At 37.9% G+C, this 20,994-nt stretch overlaps 1 protein-coding gene and 1 pseudogene across 2 annotated transcripts in view; one reads left to right on the top strand and one right to left on the bottom strand.

The window, feature by feature from the left end:
- The window catches only part of POC1B (POC1 centriolar protein B), a 106,264-nt gene that overhangs the window by 74,565 nt on the left and 10,705 nt on the right, over positions 1-20,994 (bottom strand). For both annotated transcript variants that reach the window (XM_037845624.1, XM_037845623.1), the window contains exon 3: positions 179-350. In XM_037845624.1, the coding sequence (XP_037701552.1) occupies positions 179-350 (172 nt within the window). The remainder of the gene's footprint in view (positions 1-178; positions 351-20,994) is intronic.
- LOC119541549 lies at positions 13,378-15,927 on the top strand (annotated as a pseudogene).

Here is a 20,994-nt window from a genome sequence, read left to right as displayed (position 1 = left end):
CGAAATAGTTTTGACTTTATAGTGGCAGTACACCTTGTATATGACTCCCACTAAGTATAGTGTAGGTAACTGGCGAGTTTCGGCATTCCTGAGACACACATAAAGATCAGCCTGGCTTTAACTTTCTTCCCCATTTTTAAACCCAAAGCATATCACATGTTTTTTTTGTTTCTCTTACTTATCAGGAATCCAGAGTCTAACGGTCCTGTCTCGTGAGGCAGATGCCAGTAAGTTTCCAAGTGGAGAAAACTGCACGCTGGTTACAACATCCTTGTGACCCACATATCTGAAAGCTCTAGCTTGTGGCTTGAAATTCCATAGCATGAGAAACGTATCCCAAGAAGCAGTAGCTATCAAGAAACAGAACAAAACCAATGTTTGTTAAAATACAAATGTAGGCATGTCTCATTACAATGAGTGGCATATATAACAAGATGTCTATGTAACAGAGGGGTTGGGAGGTCGTAAGGCTGACTAGGTAATGACAAAAATATTTTCCAAAGAAACCCAAAGCTACATCACTAACACGTAAGCTTGGCTGTGTCCTGTAACCACACAGCAGGATTACTAGACCCTATATTCAGTTAGAGCTCATAACTACTTATCTATTTGAAGGAGGCAGTGCAATAAAACAGAGTACATTGGACTAGAGTCAGCTTTACCTCTGGGAAGGTCACTGCACCTTTCAAGAGCACTGAACATATCTCCTGAGAGGGCTGGGTGAGATGATTTTTCCCCCATTTATTAGAGAACTTGTGGGTTTAAAGAACAATCATGCAGAAAACACAGGATCCCCATATACCAACCCACCACAACATGCTGCATTGATGTGGAACATAACAACTGATGATAGCGCATTTTTGTAATTGTACTATTAATTAAAGTTCATGGTTAAACTTAGTGTTCACTGTTTGTGAAGTATAGTTCCATGGATTTTTATTTTGATTTCATTACTGTATATACAATCTAGCATGTCCCCTTTTAATCATATTCAGATACATATTTTCAGTGCTGTTAACTGTGTTCACAATGTTGTGCCACCATCACCACCATTTGTTACCAAAACATTTTCATCATTCCAAATAGGAACCCTGAACATTCTAAGCCTTAACTTCCCATTCCCTATCCCCATCCCATCCTGTGGTAATCTATGGTCTAGATTCTGACTCCATGAGCTCGCTTATTCTAAATAATTCAAATAAGTAAGATCATACAATATTTGTCCTTTTGTGTCTAGCTTATTTAACTCAACATGATGTCTTCAAGGTTCATTCATGTTGCCACATGTATTAGGACTTCATTCCTTTTTACACCTGAATAATATTCTATTGTATGTATTTACCGTGTTTTATTTATCATTCATTAGTTGATGGACACTTGGGTTGCTTCCATCTTTTGGCAATTGTGAATAATGCTGCTATGAACATCAGTGTGCAAATATCAGTTTGACCCCTACTTTCAATTCTTTTGGGCATATAACTAGTAGTGGGATTGCTGGGTCATATGGTAGTTCTTAATATAACTTTCTAAGGAACTGCCAAACTGTCTTGCACAGTAGCTGCACCATTTTACACTTCCACCAGTAATGAATGAGTGTTCCTATTTCTCTGCATACTCTTCAATACTTGCTATTTTCTGTTTGTTTAATAGCAGCCATTATAATGGGTGTGTAACGGTATCTCATGATGGTTTTGATTTGCATCTCACTGATAGCTAATGATGTTGAGCATCATCTCTACATGTGATTTATGGCCATTTGTATATCTTCTTTGGAGAGATGTTTGTTCAAGTCTTTTGCCCAGTTTTCACTTGGGTTGTTTGTCTTTTTGTTGTTAAGATGAAGGATTTCTTTCTATATACTGCATATTAATCCTTTATCAGATATGTGGTTTCCCAACATTTTCTCCCATTGTGTAGGCTTTTACTTTCAAGATAAAGTCCTTGGAGGAACAAAACTTTTTAATTTTAATGAGGTCCCATTTTTCTATTTTTTCTTTTGTTTCTTGTGTTTAGGTGTAAAGTCTAAGAAACCATTGCCTAACACAAGGCCCTGAAGATTCTTCCTTATGTTTTCTTCAAGGAGTTTGATAGTTCTAGCTCTTATATTTAGGTCTTTCATCCATTTTGAGTTAATTTTTGTATATTGTGTGGGGTAAGGGTCCTTTTTTTTTGCAAATGGAAACCCAATACCATTTGTTGAAGAGACTATTCTATCACAATTGAGTAAAATAAGTTGGGCATTAATGGGTTTGTTAATTTCTGAGTTCTCAATTCTATTTCATTAGTCCGTGTGTCCTTGTGCCAGTATCATACTGTTTTTGATTACCATGGCTTTATAATAAGTTTTAAGATTGGGAAGTGTGAGTCCTCCAATTTCACTACTTTCAAGATAGCTTTAGCTACTCAGGGCCCCTTACCCTTCCATATAAATTTGATGATTGGCTTTTCCATTTCTGAAAAAGTTGTTGGAGTTTTGATTGGGATTGCACTGAATCTATATATTGCTTTGGGTAGTATTGACATCTTAGTAAAATTTAGTTTTCCAATCCATGAACACAGAATGTCATTCCATTTATTTAGGTACTCCTTAATTTCTTTTATCTATGTTTTGTAGTTTTCTGTGTATAAGTCCTTTACATCCTTGGTTAGATTTATTCCCAGATATTTTATTCTTTTAGTTGTTATTGTGAATGAATTTTTTTTCTTGATTCTTGTCCCAACTGTTCACAGAACAACAGAACATAGAAACACTACTGATTTTTATGTGTTGATCTTGTACCCCATCACATTGCTGAAATCACTTGTTAGCTTTAGTAACTTTGTTGTGGATTTTTTAAGGTTTTCTTCATATAGGATCATATCATCTGCAAATAGAGAAAAGTCTTACTTCTTACTTTCCAATTTGGATGCCTTTTATTTCCTTTTCTTGTCTAATTGCTCTAGCAAGAACTTCTACTACAATGTTGAATAACAGTGGTGACAGTGGGCATCCTTGTCTTGTTCCTGATCTTAAAGGGGAAGGTTTCAGTCTTTCACCATTAAGTAGGATATTAGGTGTTGGATTTTCATATATGCTCATTATCATTTTGAGGAAATTTCCTTCTATTCCTAGTTTCTAAGTGCCTTTACCCTGAAAGGGTGCTGTATTTTGTCAAATGCCTTTTCTGCATTGACTGAGATGATCATGTAGTATTTTTCCTTCACTCTGTTAACATACTGTATTACAGTGATTTTTTTTAATGTTGAACCAACTTGCATACCAGGGATAAAACCCAATTCATCATGGGGTATAATTCTTTTAATATACTGTTGGATTCAATTTGCTAGAATTATGTTGAGAATTTTTATATCTAAATTCATAAGAAATATTGGTCTATAGTTTTCATTTCTTGTGGTATTTTTTTGAGCTTTGGTATGAGTGTTCCTACTCTTCAATTTTAGGGAAGACTTTCAGCAGAATTGGAGTTAAGTTTTCTTGGAATGTTTGGTAGAATCCCCCTGTGAAACTATCTGGTCCTGGGCTTTCTTTGTTGGGAGGTTTTTTGTTTTGTTTTGTTTTGTTTTGAATTCAGTTTTATTGAGACATATTCACATACCATATGTTCTAGTTTGCTAATGCTGCTGGAATGCAAAACACCAGAAATAGATTGGCTTTTATAAGGGGGTTTATTTGCTTACACAGTTACAGTCTTAAGGCCATAAAGTGTCCAAGGTAACACATCGGCAATTGGGTACCTTCACTGGAGGATGGCCAATGGTGTCCGGAAAACCTCTGTTAGCTGGAAGGGCACGTGGCTGGCATCTGCTCCAAAGTTCTGGTTTCAAAATGGCTTTCTCCCAGGACGTTCCTCTCTAGGCTGCAGCTCCTCAAAAATGTCACTCTTAGTTGCTCTTTGGGTATTTGTCCTCTCTTAGCTTCTCCAGAGCAAGAGTCTGCTTTCAACAGCCATCTTCAAACTGTCTCTCATCTGCAGCTACTCTCTCAGCTTCTGTGCATTCTTCAGAGTTTTCCTCTTGGCTGTAGTTCCTCTTCAAAATGTCACTTTCAGTTGCACTGAGTTCCCTCTATTTGTCAGCTCATCTACATGGCTCCAGTGATTTAATTTAGACCCACCTTGTATGGGTAGGGTAACACCTCCATGGAAATTATCCAATCAGAGTCATCACCCACACTTGGGTGGGACGCATCTCCACAGAAACACTCGAAGAATTATGATCTAATCAACACTGATACGTTTGCCCACACAAGATTACATCAAAGATAATGGCGTTTTGGGGGACATAATACATTCAAACCGACATATCATACAATCATCCATGGTGTACAATCAATTGTTCACAGTTCCATCAAATAGTTGTGCATTCATTACTCCAATCTATTTTTGAACATTTTCCTTATACCAGAAGGAATCAGAATAAGAATAAAAAAGAAAAAGAAAAAAGAACACCCAACTCATGCCCCCCATCCCACCCTATTTTTCATTTAATTTTTGTCTCCATTTATCTACTCATTCATCCATACACTAGATAAAGGGAGTGTGATCGTGTGATCCAAAAGGTTTTCACAATCACAATGTCACCCCTTATAATTTACATTGTTATACAATCATCTTCACAAGTCAAGGCTACTGGGTTGGAGTTAGGTAGTTTCAGGTATTTACTTCTAGCTATTACAATACATTAAAACCTAAAAAGTGTTATCTATACAGTGCATAAGGAATGTCCACTAGAGTGACCTCTTGACTCCATTTAACATCTCTCAGCACTGAAGCTTTATTTTGTTTCATCTCACATCTCCCTTTTGGTCAAGAAGATGTTCTCAATCCCTCTATGCCGGTTCCAGGTTCATCCCCGGGAGTCATATCTTGTATTGCCAGGGAGATTTACACCCCTGGGAGTCAGGTCCCAGGTAGGGGGGAGGGCAGTGAGATCACCTGCCAAGGTGGCTTAGTTACAGAGAGAGGGCCACATCTGAGCAACAAAGAGACACTCAGGGGGAGACTCCTAGGCACAATTATAAGCAGGTTTAGTCTTTCTTTGCAGTAACAAACTTCACAGGGGCAAGCCAAGACAGAGGGCTCAGCATGTCAAGCTGTCAGTCCCCAGTGTTTGTGAGAACATCAGCAACAATCCAGGTGAGAAGTCCAACACCTCCTCATCCTCCCCCAGCTCCATATCTCACTTCCTATTCAAAATTCCATGTAATTGCGGTGTTTGAACAAATTGACCGTAGAATTTATATTGTTCAGAAAACACAGATCCTACACCAAATAAACATTTCTTCCCTTGGTCTCACAAGGAAGTTGAAGTTTTAACACACAGTCAGTTTCAACTTTTACCCCTTGGTTGTTGGGAAGTTTTTGATTACTCATTTAATCTCTTTCTAGTAATTGATTTGTTAAAATCTTCTTTAGTCAATATAGGCAGTTTGTGTGTTTTTAAGAATTTGCCCATTTCATCTAGGTTATCTAATTTATTGGCTTATAGTTATTCACAGTATCCACTTATAAACATTTTTATTTCAGCAGGGTCAGTAGTAATGTACATCTTTTTATTTCTGAAGGAGTATTTCTATGTTCTTTCTAAATTTTTGTAGTCTAAAGTTTTGTTGATTTTGTTGATCTTTTCAAAGAACCAACTTTTGGTTTTGTTGAGTTTCTCTACTGTTTTTTTTGTTTGTTTGTTTGTTTGTTTTCTATTTCACTTATCTCTGCACTAATCTTTGTTATTTCCTTCCTTCTGCTCTCTTTGAGTTTAGTTCCTCTTTTCTTTTCCCTAGTTCTTCCAGTCTCTGATTTGAAGTCTTTCTTATTTTTTAATGTAAGCACTGAGAACTACAAATTTCCATCTCAGCACTGCCTTCGATGCCCCCCTTAAGTTTTGGTATGTTGTATTTTCATTTTCATTCACCTCAAGATATTTCCTAATTTCACTTCTGATTTCTTCTTTAACCCATTGGTTATTTAAGAGTATGTTAATTTCCACATATTTGTGAATTTTTCCTCTGTTATTGATTTCTAGCTTCATTCCATTGTGGCCAGAGAATATACATTATATTATTTTCAGTATTTTTGAATTTACTGAGACATGTTTTGTGACACATCATATGCTCTATCCTAGAGAATGATCCATATGCACTCGAGAATATGTATTCTGTTTTTGTTGGGTGCAGTGTTCTATATATGTTTGTTAGGTCTTGTTGGTTTAGTGTATCATTCAAGTCCTGTACTTCTTAGTGATCTTCTCACTAGATGTTTTATCCATTACTGAGAGTGGTGTGGTAAAGTCTCCTTCTAGTAATGTAGAAGCATCAATTTCTCCCTTCAAATCTGTCAATATTTGCTTTATATATTTTGGTGCTGTCAGGTGCATATATATTTACAATTGTTATATCTTCCTGCTGAATTGTTCACTTTATCAGCATGTAATGACCATCTGTGTCCCTCATAACAGTTTTTGACTTAAAGCCTATTTTACCTGATATTACTACAGCCACCCCAGCTCTCTTTTGGTTACTACTTGCATGGTATATATTTTTCCATCCTTTTACCCTCAATCTACTTGTATCTTTGTCTCTTGCAGACAGCATATAGTTAGAGCATGCTTTATTTATCCATTCTGCCAATCTCTGCCTTTTAACTGTCCTTTTACATTTTAAGTCACTACTGATAATACGGGTCTTTCTTTGCCATTTTTCTATTTAGCCTTTGTAAGTCTTACACCCTTTTTTTTCCTTCAGGTGCATTAAGCCTACTTTTATATTTATTTGCTTTCTTGTGTTATACCATATTGAATGACTTCTGTTTTCTTTCTAGATATATTTTTCATCCGTTTTCCTTGTGGCTACCATCCTAAATATATAATAATTATATTTGGTTTGATAGCAAATTAACTTCAATAGCATGCACATATACTTTTCCTATACCCCTTTGTCCGCCCACCATTTTTTAAATACTTGTTACCACTTATATCTTTGTACATTGTGTGTCCAAAAACCTAGAATCATTTCTTTTTGTGCATTTGTATTTTAGCACCTGTAGGAAGTAAGAAGTGGAGTTATATACGAAACAATACAATACAATAATACTGGCATTACAATTACACAAATGGTTATCTTTAGTGGAGGTCTTTATTTCTGTATGCTGCTTTGAACCATGGTCTAGTGTCCCTTTGTTTCAGTCAGAAGAACTCCCTTTAGCACTGCTTGTAGGGCAGGTCTAGTGGTGATGTTCTCCTTCAGCTTTTGTTCCTCTGAGAGTTAATCTTTTCATCTTTTTTGAAAGAGAGTCTCACCATATATAAAATTCTTGCCTGGCAGTTGTTTTCCTTCATCACTTTAAGTATTTTAACCCACTGCCTTCTTGTCTCCATGGTTTCTGATGAGAAATAGGAATTCAATCTTACTGGGACTCTCTTGTATGTAACACATTGCTTTTTCTCTTACAGCTTTCAGAACGCTCTCATTTTTCGCATTTGATAGTGTAATCATAGTGTAATATGACAGGGTATATTTTTCTTCATGTTTATCCTGTTTGGTGTTCTCTGAGCTTCTTGGATGGCATATTCACATCTTTTGCTAGGTTTGGGAAGTTATCTGTCATTATTTCTTTGACTATCTCTTCTCCTTTCTTCTCCTTCTGGGATTCCTATAACACGTATATGGGTGCATTTGACAGTGTGCTAGAGCTGTCTTAGACTATCTTCATTTTTAATATTTCTTTTTTCTTTCTTCAGCCTGACTTATTTTAAGTGTCTTCAAGTTCACTGATTTTTTTTCTCCTGTCATCTCCATTCTACTCTTGAAACCCTCACGAGCATTTTCATTTCAGTTACCATGGTCAAGTCCAGTAGCTTTGTTTGGTTCCTTTTTAAAATTTCTACCTCTTTACTTAGACTCCCATATTATTTATTCATTGTTTTCCTAATATCCTGTAGTTCCTTCTCCTTAAGCATTTTGAAGATCATTTTTTTAAAGGCTTTTTTTCAGTCCGTCCACATTCTCATCTTCTTCCTTGGTGTTTTCTGAATTTTTATCCTCTTTCTTTGGATGGGTCAACATTGCCTGTTTGTTTGTTTGTCTTGTACTTATTTGTTGCACACTGTACATTTTAATATTTTAAATGTTACCTCTAGGATACACTCCCTGGGATGTCTGTTTCCTAGTTTTGTAACAACTGGTGATAAGACAGGGATTTTCTTCAGCTTCAGCCCTCCTGTTGGGTGAATAGTCCTCCCAAAGCAAATGCAGGGTGCAGTTTTCCCTGTCGTACTGAGCCTCTGTCTTGTCCTGGGCTTTTGTTTTTGAGTTGTTTTGGAGTTTCCTTGTTTACAGAAGTTTTGTTGCCCCCCACCCCCCCAGCAGGCAGGCCTTTGTTCTGGAATGTCTGCCTCTATAGTTTTTTTACACACCTTTCATTGTCTCCTGTTGCTTTTGCCTGGAGGACAAATTCTGGGAGGAGGGTCACTGGGAAGGACTTTCCCAATTCAGTCTTTCCCTGACAAAACAGGGCCAGGGACCCACGAAGGGGGTACAGACCACCTCCCGACTTCCTTGTAGAGGGAGTCAGGAAGGGCCAAAGGCTTCTCCAATGACTCCCCAAATTTGAGCTTTCCTGGATTGCCCAGGGAATGCAGCTCTGCAGCTAACTGTCTCCTGCATCCCTGAGGAGGCTCTACATCTTTAAATCTCCACCACCTCCACCACCTCTGTCCAGGTAGGGTTGAAATATGGCTACCCTTATAGCTGGGACCCAGCGATCTGAATTCAGTACTCAAAAGCTGTGATCAGTGATCAGCTGTGCACACCCCTGTTCTTAGGGAAGAGGATTTTTATGTCCTTTTCTATTAGCAGCAGTTAGCCAGGGACTGGACCCTGCCATGGCCTGTTGTGAGAGTGGGGATGGGTTTTGGTAGCCACCGCATGGAGAAAGCAATTTACAGTTCTTTACCATTATTTATCAGCCTCTTCTATTCTTCTCTGGGTGCTATACAGTGTTCTTCTGACCTCTGGAGTTTCAAAAGAGCTGTTTCAGACAGTTCCTGCCAGTTTAGTAGTTATTTTGGTGGAAGAACTGAGTCCTGGAGCTCCCTACTTCACCATCTTCCCTGCAAGTCTGAAGATGATTTTTTAAAACAGTTTGTGTGGAAATAATTTCACACTTACAGAAAAGCTACAAGAATGGAACAAAGAACACTAATATGCCCTTTACCCAGATCCACCTGTTAAGATTTTGCTTTATAATGTGCTCTTGGGCTTGTTTGTGCTATCTCTACCTACAGAAGCACGCACATGTACACATGCATACATACTATTATTTTTCCCGAACCATTTGAGTGTAAGTTGTATGCCTCATGGCACCTTTATTCCTAAATACTTCAGAACTTGTGTTCTTCCTAAGAATAAGGATAGTTTCTTACCTACTCATGGCACAGTTATCAATTTCAGGAAATTTATCATTGATGTGATGCTTTTATCTAATCTACCTTTATCCAATTTTACCAATGACTCAGTAATGCCTTTTATAGATGTATAAAATCACTGTAAAAGTCTCTTTCTGTTCTGCAATTTTATGACATTCTATGATCAATGAGAATCATATGGTCAGACCTTAGCTTAAGGCTTTAAGAGAAGGGAAATGGATGCATTCAATGGTAGAAATAAATGTCTTGGACAAAGAATGAATAAATAAATGAAAGAAAGATCAATTTAACTTTTGCCTAAAACCTAAATTTTATTATGTGCATGTAAGCATCAGAATAGCCTCAATAGCAGTGAGTATCACTAAGTCTAAACTGTAGAAATCTTAGAAAAAATGCAACTCTATAAACTTCAAATGCAACTAGTATCACTGTTAAGAGAGAAATAGGACCTGGTTATATAAAGCCACTAGAAACCAGAGATATCTTTAGCTATATATAAAATTCATTTGGACTTAGCCTATGCATTGTTTCTATGTAAAATGGATAAAATGAGTTTATAAGTTTTAAACTTCAATGCTGCATATTCCTCTTTTAAAAAAAGAAAAAGTTCAAAATGTTGATGTTCCACCACAGCCCATCTAAGTTATTAAACATTTATTTTTTAAATGAGACTCTAAGTTATTTGGGACTAATGAAGACAAAATAGGGAAAATGAATTACCATATGCATTATACTAAGGACCTATTTGAGTTCTATGTATTATGCTGTGAAGAGGATACACAAAAGAAAAAGACACAATCTCTTTACTCAATGAATCACAATAGCAGGGGAGAGAGATTGTTAACATCATCCACGTACAGAGGACTCATATTATACATTCATTCATTTTAGATGGGGTTCTTAGGTGATCCTCTCCAAGGAAGGGACATTTGAGCAGAGACCTCAGTGAAATGAGGCAAGCCAGGTTAAGCCGTGGAGAAAGAGCACTCGAAGAAGGAACCCCATGTGCAAAGGCCTGAGGCAGTAAAGTACTTGGAACAACTGAGGAACAGCTAGGAGACCAGTGTATCCACAGAGGAGGGGAGAGTGGACAGGGACAAGGAGGAGGAGAGAAGGAGGCCAGGAGGGAAACAGAGCCCAGATGAGGATCCATGGTGAGAGGTGTGGATTTTATTCTAAGTGTAATGGAAAAACATTGAAGGATTTTGAGCAGGGGCATCTCATGATCTGATTTAAGCTTTAAAAATATCACCCTATGAGGGAAAGACTTTTTTTTTTTAAGAAGTGATGTTGGGTTAACTGGATATTCATAAGGAAAAAATGCATCTTGACTCCTACATTTTAAATGAGACACATAAAAAATATGAATTCTAGAGCTGAATGTGAAAGATAAAACAATAAGCTTTTGGAAAAAAACACAGGAGAATATCTTCATGACCTTGGCATAGGCAAAGATTTCTTAAACAGGAAGTGAAAAGCACTCAACATGAAGGAAAAGAATGATAATTTTTATTATACTGATTTGTAAAATTGAGTTTCTGTTCATCAAAAGACACTGGTGAGAGACTATAAAGGCCAATCAGAGAGTAGGAGAAGAGATCTGCAATATACATATTCAACAAAGTGTGCACATGCAAATCTACAGAAATCTTCCAAATCAATAAGAAAAACACAGGCTAACCAATAAGAAAACAGGCAAAGAGCTTAAACTGGCACTTCAGAAAAGAGTATATCCAAGTGGCCAATAAACATAAAAAAAGGTTCTTAATTCCATTAGTCATCAGGGAAATGCAAATTAAAACCACAGGGAAACATGATTATATCCTCATCAAAACAGCCACAATAAAATAGATAAATAATAATGTCTTGGTGAGGATGCAGAACAACTGTAACTTTCATATAATGCTGTGGTTATAACCTCTTTGGAAATCTGTTTGGAAATATCTACTGAAGCTGAATGCCTACTTCCCTTTTGACCCAGCAATTCGACTCAGGTATATTCCCAACAGAAATGCTTACCTGTGTTCACCAAGACACATAAACTGGAAAGAAGTCAACTAACCATCAGAGTAGAATGCATAAAAATAATTCTGGTATATTTTGACTGCATATATACCATTTATTTCAATTCTGTTAATATGAAATTGAAAAAAAGGCAAAACGAATTTACGGAGAAGTCATCAGGGAGATTACGTGAAGGGAAGGGCGGATAGTGGCTGGAAGGACAATGTTTAAGTTTCCTAGGCTGCTCAAAGCAATTACCATGAAATGGGGTCAGGTTCACACAATAGGAATTTATAAACTTATAGTTTGAGGATGAGAAAATATCCAAGTAAAGGCATCATCAAGGCAATGCTTTCTTCCCGAAGACTGGCTGCCTTTTTCCTGATTCCTCATCACATTGCAAGGTGCATGGTAGTGTCTGCTGGACTCTCCCTTCTCTTCTGACAGTTTCACTGATTTCAACTTCTTGCTTCTGTGGCTTTCTCTTTGTCTTGCCTCCATTTAAAGAGCCCCAGAAATAAGATTAAGACCCATCCTGAATGAGGTAGGTCATACCATAACTGAAGTAATCTCATCAAAAGATACCACTTACAATGGCTTTACACACACAGGAACAGATTAGATTTAAGAACATTTTTTTTTGGCGGCAGGGGTGGGGGGTGGTGGTGGTGGTGGTGGTAGTGGTGGGTGGGTGGGTGGAGTACTTACAGCTTCAAACCACCATAGGCACACAAGGGGTGGGGGGTCTTGGAGGTAATGATAATGTTATGTTTCTTGATCTCAGTATTGGCTACATGCGCATGTTCACATGAAAATCCAAGTTGTACACTTATGACTTGTGCAATCTTTGGTACATATACTTCAATAAAGCATTTAGAAAAAACAAACAAAAAGTATCACTTTAGCTTTAGTATGGCAACAGGGAGACAGAACTGAAGAAGGAAACCAATTAGGAAGCTATAGCAATCTGGTCAGGAGATGATGATAGTCTGAACTAGGCTGGAAGCCATGGAAGTGGGAGAGATAGGCAAACTGAGGATGGGTACATCCTGTGAGGCCTGCTAATGATGGCTCAGATGCAAGGTGAGAGGAAAAGAGAAGAAAAGGCGCCAGGCTTTTGGCCTGGGCACTAAGGCGAATTGTTGAGCTAGTTACCGAGATAGGGAAGACCAGAAGAGGAGATTTGGGTGGGGCAGGGTGGAAATCAAGAGTTCTTTTGTGGACATAGGAAATTTGACATGCCTGTTCCACATATGTGTGGGGATACCAAGTAGGTAGATGGATATATTTCCCTGGAGCTCAGGAAGAGGTTCTGACTGTATAGTATAGTGGTTAACAGCGAAAGTTGTAGAACTAGACTCCTGGCAGTCACTACGAATTGTCTGCCCTTGGGCAAGTTACTCAGCCTCTCTGTGCCTGGGATAGTTCAACTGCAAAATGAGGTGTTTGAAATATTAAGTGAAAAAATACTTGTAATTTATGTCTGGAACATAGAAAATCCTCATTTTAAATACTATTGCTATAGTTTTTGTTTCTGTTACTGTCAGCAGCCTAGAGAAAGTAATAATAGTTTTTGTTTTTGTTACTGTCAGCAGCCTAGAGAAAGTAATAAAGATTGGACACTGGATGGGATCACTTAGGAAGTAAGTACAGATAAAGAAGGCCAAGGTACTTCCCCTTCAGAGTAGGATGAGCAAAGGAAGGAGTCCTAAATGAAGTAGGACGGGGCCAGGGGACTGCGGTGTCTTGGAAGACAATAAGTATTACAAGAGGGTGAAATGCTGTGCCAAATGCTTCAAAGAGATTGAGTAAGATCAAGCCTAGGCAGGACTGGCTGCAAAATGTAAATGCCAGGCACCTTGTTCAAAAATTATTAAGAATTTCAACACAACAATATAGAGGAGGGGTCCTTCTAAGTGTAGGGCCCGATGCAACTGCACAGGTTATATGCCCATGAAGCCAGCCCTGAGCCAGGAATCAAATGCTGGCTTGGCAGTAAAAATTGTTTCAGTGAAGTAGTGGGATCAAAGCTGGAATGGAGTAGGCTGAGTAGAAAATGGGAGAGAGGCAGAGGAAACAGTCGATATATAAAATTCAATCATTAGCTAATCTAAGGTTTACAGGGACCCTAATACTCAATATGATTAAGAGCAAAAAAAAAAAAAAAAAAACCAAGATAGAGGATCAGAGGGCAGCAACAATTAAATGGGGGTGGGTGGGTAAGAATATGACATTTAACCAAGAAGGGCTTACAGAGGTTGAGCCTTTACAATTTTGTTAGGCAAAGTGGACATTTTAGTTTTTTCTCCATACCCCTCCCCATAATAACCTGAACTGTATATTGTACACAGTGGGTACTCAAGAAATAATTTAGGGTTGATGGGTGCATACCAACATTAAAGCAACATTTGCTATTTCAGCATGGGGCCAATTAAAGAGACATAACTGAGAGCAGGATGAACAAATGGTTTAAGGGGACAGCCTAACCAGAGGCATTTTGGAGTCCATTTTAGAGGGGTGAGACACTAGAAGCACCCCAATTACAACACTGTGACTCTGGGTACACTCTACATTTTTAGGAAAACAGAAGAAAAGAGTGATAATTATAAATTTTAAAAATCTATGAATGCATTCTTATTGAAAACTGTGAAAACCAACAATGAATTTTCCTCCTTATTTCCATAACCTTCCCTCTTAGGAAAGAACTATTCCATCAAAATCTCACACCACGGTCTCCAAGCGCTGGTTCCTGGACATTGTAGAATCTCGGCGCGAGGCTCAGATCGGTAGATACAGCCGGAGGGGACACTACGTGCCCTCCGCCCGGGATGCGAACCCGTGCGCCCACGGGGCTGGCCCCGGCGCCATTAAGCTGTTCCTGCGGGCCAGCACACCGCCATCACCCACGTTCTGACCTCTGATCATTATGCAGTTCTTGGACTTGGCCATGTAAGATACAAAGCTACAGAGGGGCAGATCAAAGCAGCTCATGAAGCAGTGGTTTTAAAACATCACCCAGACAAACGGAAAGCAGCTGATGAACCAATAAAAGAAGGAGATAATGACTACTATTTCGTGTGCATAACCAAAGCTTATGAAGTGTCTGATCCTGTGAAAAAACGAGCATTTAACAGTGTAGATCCTACTTTTGATAACTCAGTTCCTTACAAAAATGAAGCCAAGGTTAACTTCTTTGAAGTGTTTTCCCCAGTGTTTGAAAGGAATTCCAGATGGTCAAATAAGAAAAATGTTCCTAACTTGTTGATATGAATTCATCATTTGAAGATGTAGATGAATTTTATTCCTTCTGGTATGAGTTTGATTCTTGGAGAGAATTTTCTTATTTAGATGAAGAAAAAGAGCAAGCAGAATGTCGTGATGAGAGAAGATGGATTGAAAAGCAAAACAGAGCAACAAGGGCACAAAAGAAAAAAGAAGAAATAAACAGAATAAGAACATTAGTTGATAATGCATATAGCTGTGATCCAAGGATTAAAAAATTCTAGAAAGAAGAAAAAGCCAAAAAAGAAGCAGAAAAGAAAGCAAAAGCCAAAGCAAAATGGAAGGAGCAAGAAGCTAAAGAAAAACAAAGACAAGCTGAATTAGAAGCTGTTCAGTTAGCTAAGGAGAAACAAGAGGAAATTAGCAAGCATTGTTGGCAAAGAAGGAAAAAGATATCCAGAAAAAAAGCCATTAAAAAGGAAAGGTAAAAACTTTGAACTATATGCAAGATCTGGAATCACTTTTCTGACAATGAGGCAGAACCGGTAAAAATGATGGAAGAAGTGGAAAAACTTTGTGATCAGCTTGAACTAGCAACCTTACAGTGTTTGAATGAAACACTCACATCATCTACGAAAGAAGTAGGAAAGGCTGCTCTGGAAAGACAGAAGAAATAAATGAGCAAATTTAAAAAAGAGAAAGAGGAAGTTGAAGCTCGTATGTGACAAACATCTAGGAATGCTGAGAAATCAACTGGCGGAGGTGGAAATGCCAGTAAAATTGGTCTAAAGATGATCTATAATTACTAATTAAAGTTGTGAAACTTCCCTGCTGGAACGAATTCAAGATGGGAAGTTATTGCCAACTATATGAACATACATTCTTCTTCTGGAGTCAATAGAACTGCCAAAGATGTTATTGGCAAAGCAAAGAGTCTCCAAAAACTTGACCCTCATCAAAAAGATGACGTAAAAAGGTTTCTGATAAATTTTAAAAGAATATGGAGTGGTGCCTCAAGCAGACAATGCCACACCCTCAGAACAATTTGAAGGGCCATGCGCAGATTCCACCCCTTGGACAACAGAAGAATGGAAGCTTTTGGAACAAGCTTTGAAAACATATCCAGTAAATACATTTGAAAGATGAGAAAAAATAGCAGAAACAGTGCCTGGCAGGACAAAGAAGGACTGCATGAAACAATATAAGGAACTCATCGAAATGGTAAAAGCAAAGAAAGCTGCTCCAGAGCAAGTACTGAATGCAAGTAGAGTCAAGAAATGACTTCATGACAATCTTTGTTGTGTGTGTATTTTTGTAATAAAACTGAAAATATTATTATAAAAAATCTGACACAGGTACCTCTTATTATCATAAAAGGTACCTGATTATGGATGTCAGTGCTGTGCCATGTCAACCTGGAGTTTGCTTTCATAATTTCCATTGAACCACACCCTATATAAACATTACCACATAATTTAAAATGTCAAAGCTTGTGCTATTCATCATCTAACTGGTCTATTTCGAGATAAAATGTCAAAGGGAGGAAGTTAAGGTAAAAGGTTAACTAGCAAATCTACCCGGTTAAAAAATATTTATATACTGTAATAATAATACACTGTTTCAAGAAAGCCTTGTTAAGACTTAAGGAAGAACAAAGTTCATGTTCACCTGGTCCAGTGCTTTATCTCTGGAGGTGACAACAAGGAACACACTAATGGAAAGCATGTTTGCCCTCCATAACGGCTAAAAGAGCAACAGTTATTGTGTTACCTTCAGTAGCAATACCTTTCTTTAGTATACCCAAGCTCTAGCACTCTCAATGATTTAACCTAAATCAACTGCAGTCACTCTAGGAATACTATTTTCTTAAAAGAACTAGTACTCAAAAAAAACTAGCCTCCAGTTTTTGTGTTTATTGTTAAATTAGGTCATGATCCTGATTCTGAAGGCACGGCCTTTCTGGTGTTTCAACCAAATGTCTGAGGTGCTGAGTGAGATTTCTCCTCTTTGTTGGACCTAGAGACCTAGTGGTACCCAGTCCTACGGGGTCACTAGTGTCACCGTTCAGCTTTCAGCCCAGCAGTAAGCCATGTCTGCTCTGCCTCATAGATTCTTGCCCTACACACGAGCCATCCATCCCTCAGCATAGGACCTCCACACAGACTCCTGCAGCCACCCTCTGTGTTCAGCAACTTCCTTTCAGGAATTCTGCCACACAGATTCCAGCCTCATCACCCCCCAGAACTCTGATTCTGCCTCCCCAGCTCAGTTCTACCTCTCTGTGGTGTCCCCAGGAAGAAAGCCAAGGAGGTCATAAGGCTCGCCTGCTGTTTCCCTTCTTGCAAGGATGACAGTTTTACCTTGCAAGCTTGTTGCTCAGTGCCTGAAAATAGTTGCCTCATATATTTTGTCCAGTTTATAGTTGTTTTTAGTGGGTAGAGAAGTTTGGTACCAAGTTCTCTGTTATGACAAGAGGCAGAAGTCTGCCTTATTCTTTTAACATCTGCACAACATTCTACTATGCAGCTACAGCTTAATTTGTTTAATCAATTTAATCAACTGATAAAAATATTTAGGTTGCTTTCAGTCCTGTTCTTTTATAAATGATGTGCAATAGACATATGTCATTTCCCATATGTGCAAATATAACATTATGATAAATTCCTAGAATTATTGCTGGGTCAAAGAGTACATATTTTATAACTTGCTAAAAAGATCCATGTTCACATTATAATGTTGTTCATTAATTTATGTTTGGATTATACTCCCTTTCAGGTCTTTTCATTCCATACTCAAGAGAATGCTAATAATTCAGAGTGCTTTCATGTAGACACCCTTGAATTTTTCAATTATTTCAGAAGTCGCTCTCTATATTTTCTACCCCCATTATGTCTTTCTTTAGACTCTACTACTAGAATTATACTCAGCTTTCTAGTTTGAGAGCACCATGGTTTTGTACTTTCTGTTGCATTTCCAGGCTCATACTGGCCTTTGGGTGACAAAAGAAAGATTGAGCTGCCTTCTTCAGGGAAAAATAAACAAAGCTTCTAAGGAAATCTATGAGAAGTAATTTCAATAATTATTTTGAAGAAAAGGAAAAAAAAAACCCAAATTAATCTCCAAACATACATACCTACAAACCTAAGGTATAGAAAGATTGTGCAATAGAAGGATAATATCCCAGTCTTAACTAGATAAACTTCAATATTCTAATAATTTCAGAATTGGTTAGTACTATCCAGGCACTGAATGATAATATAATTAAATGATTGCACTAATTTAAAATTCCTCTGCTTTGAATGAGGAAGTAACTAAGCATGTTTTCCTTCTAGCTGATACCAAGTAATTACCTTACGAGTATAAGCATGGTCTAAAGTGCTTTAAAAATAATCTTTAATGATGAAAATCTAGAGAAATTTAACTTACTCAACTTCACATCCTCTGAAGACCAGCAATAACAACACAAATCTTTTCTGAGTTATAACTATGAGCCAAGTACTTTTAAGCACTTCATAATCATCCTTTTATTTATTCTCACAACAAGGTGAGTAAATACCATTATCCCTATTTGACGAAGCTTAGTGAGGAGATTGATAGAACTGGAATTTAACCCAGTTTTCTCAGACTGCAAAACTTGGGCTTTTAAGCAATAAGATAGAGCTTCGCAAAGCATGATTTATGGATTATTTCCTTTAAAAGTACTAGGGATCTTGTTATGCATATTTCTAGTAAATTACACTCTCTGGAGTGAGACCTGGGAATATAAATGTTTGACAAAGTTTCTCAGGTAATTCTGATGCATGTTGAAATTTGAGAAATACTGCTCTCTGCTGCACTGCCTCTCAGAGCATATAATAAATTACTTTAGCACTCAGGAGTAATATTTTAAACTACAGCAGTAGGAGAAGCTTCATTAAAGCTACTACACAGGTTGCCATCAAGAACCGTAATAGAGAATTTCTGGCAAACTTTTATTATGGTTTCACTGCAGGGAAAATAACCTAAGAATCTCAAATTTCATTCTGTTGCTATTCAGTCAGAAAAGAAGAGAGATTAACTTGTTCTTTACCGTCATTTATCATACAAACCCCTCACACATTAAATAGGGATTGCTGATGATGCAGGAGCACAGAGTGTTCAATGAGGCTTGTTGTAAAGGTTTGTAGATTGTAAGATCTTAACAGCAGTTACAACTATTACCAAGTTTTGACTGTTATTTAAGAAATGTTTACTTGGTACAAAATTTATATTCTCTGTAGCACACTTTCTAATATGAGCTGTATGGTCAATTTAAATAACATGGTTGTATGGAACTTAGAATGTGGAATGAGAGCTTGTTATTATTCTGTACAGGTTAATGTGATACCCTAATGCATCCCAGAGTGTTTGGGGCAGAAAATAATAAAGTATTTGCAAAGTCCCCTTGAGGGACTGGGGAAAAATGTGGAAATATTAAACGTCCTCACCTGGGGAATTCCTGATATTCCCACAAGCATTAGGGAATCCCAATTTAGTAAGTCAAGCCCTTGATCTTGGAGCTTGCCCTTATGAAATTTATTCTTGCCAAGGAGAAGCTAATCCTACTTATAATTATACCTAAGAGTCACCCCCAGAGAACCTCTTGTTGCTCAGATGTGGCCTCTCTCTCTCAGTCATCTCTGCAAATAAACTCACTACCATCCCCCCAACATGAGACATGACTCCCAGGGATGAGCCTGGTCCTGGCATTGTGAGATTGAGAATGCCATCTTGACCAAAAGGGGGAAAAGAAATGAAACAAAATAAAGTTTCAGTGACTGAGGGATCTCAAATAGAGTCAAGAGGTCAATCTGGAGGTTATTATACACTTCATAGATATTCCTTTTTAGTTTCTGGTATATTAGAATAGCTAGAAGGAAATACCTGAATCTGTTGAACTGTAATCCAGAAGACTTGATTCTTGATGATAACTGTGTAACTATATAGCTTTTATAGTGTGACCATGTGATAGTGAAAACCTAGTGGCTGACATTCCCTGTTTTGGTTTGCTAATGCTACCATTATGCAAAATACCAGAAATGGATTGGCTTTTATAAAGGGAATATATTAAGTCACAAATTTACAGTTTTAAGGCCATGAAAGTGTCCATACTAAGGCATCAACAAGAGGATACCTGCACCAAAGAACGGCCAGTGGCATCCGGAACACCTCTGTCAGCTGGGAAGGCACGTGGCTGGCGTCTGCTGCTCCTTTGCTCCTGAGTCATGCTTCAAAATGCCTTTCTCCAAAATGTCTCTGGGCTTCTGTCTTTGCTCCTCTCTCTCAGCTCCTGTGCATCTTTGCTTTCTTCTCCCAGGGCACTTCTCTCAAAGCACCTGTGGTTCCTCTCTTAGCTTCTCCAGGGCAAACTCCAGGCTTCATCTCTTAGCTTAGCATCTCCAAACATCCTTCTGTCTGCATCTCCAAGCATCTCCAAGCATCAGCAACCACCTGGGTGTGTGTCAGCTCTTAGCTTCTCTCTTAAATACTACAGTGAACTAATCAAGACCCACCCTGAGTGGGTGGGGTCCATACCTCCATGGAAATAATTTAATCAAAGGTATCACCCACAGTTGGGTGAGTCGCATCTCCATGGAAACACTCAATCAGGAGGTTCCACCCTAACAAACACACTAATCAGTCTGCCCCACAAAACAGCATTAAAGAATATGGCTTTTCTGGGGGACATAGTATATCCAAACTGGCATGCTCTCTTTAATCTGCCTGTATAGGCAGATGAGTGATAAAATAATGACAAAAAAGAAATAAGTCGTAGAGGGGTATGGGATGTTTTGGGTGTTCTTATTTATTTATTTATTTAATATATTTTTTTCTTTATTTTGGAGTAATGAAAATGCTTGGAAATTGATTGTGATGATGTATGCACAACTATATGATGATACTGTGTGCCACTGATTGTATACTTTGGATGGATTATATGGTGTGTAAGTATATCTCAATAAAATTGAATTTAAAAAATAGGGATTGAGTGCCTGAAAGGGTAACTTTGATGGTCTGAAGAAAGGGGGTGGGGATAGGGAATGACAATTTAAATGCTAAAATTATATACTTTTAAATAGAAACTTCTAAAGCACAAAACACAAGAAAACAACTTTTAAACTCTTCTAATGTTTGAATAAATTTGAGTGTGGTCCTCTTGGAGACTGACTGATTGGTCTAATGGAAAAGGGCCCCAGAATCAGACTCCAAACCAGGCTTAACCGGGCTCTAAGAATTGAGCATTGCTGGGGACTGTTGAATACCCATGTGAAATTAGTGATCATGAATTTATAGTGTTACTAGCTGTAAAGCTTCAAGCAAGTTACTGAA

The sequence above is a fragment of the Choloepus didactylus genome, chromosome 8, assembly GCF_015220235.1.
Source record: "Choloepus didactylus isolate mChoDid1 chromosome 8, mChoDid1.pri, whole genome shotgun sequence".
Lineage (NCBI taxonomy): Eukaryota > Metazoa > Chordata > Mammalia > Pilosa > Megalonychidae > Choloepus > Choloepus didactylus.
Note: the sequence above shows the minus strand (reverse complement) of the source record. Positions and strands in the feature narration are given on the sequence as shown.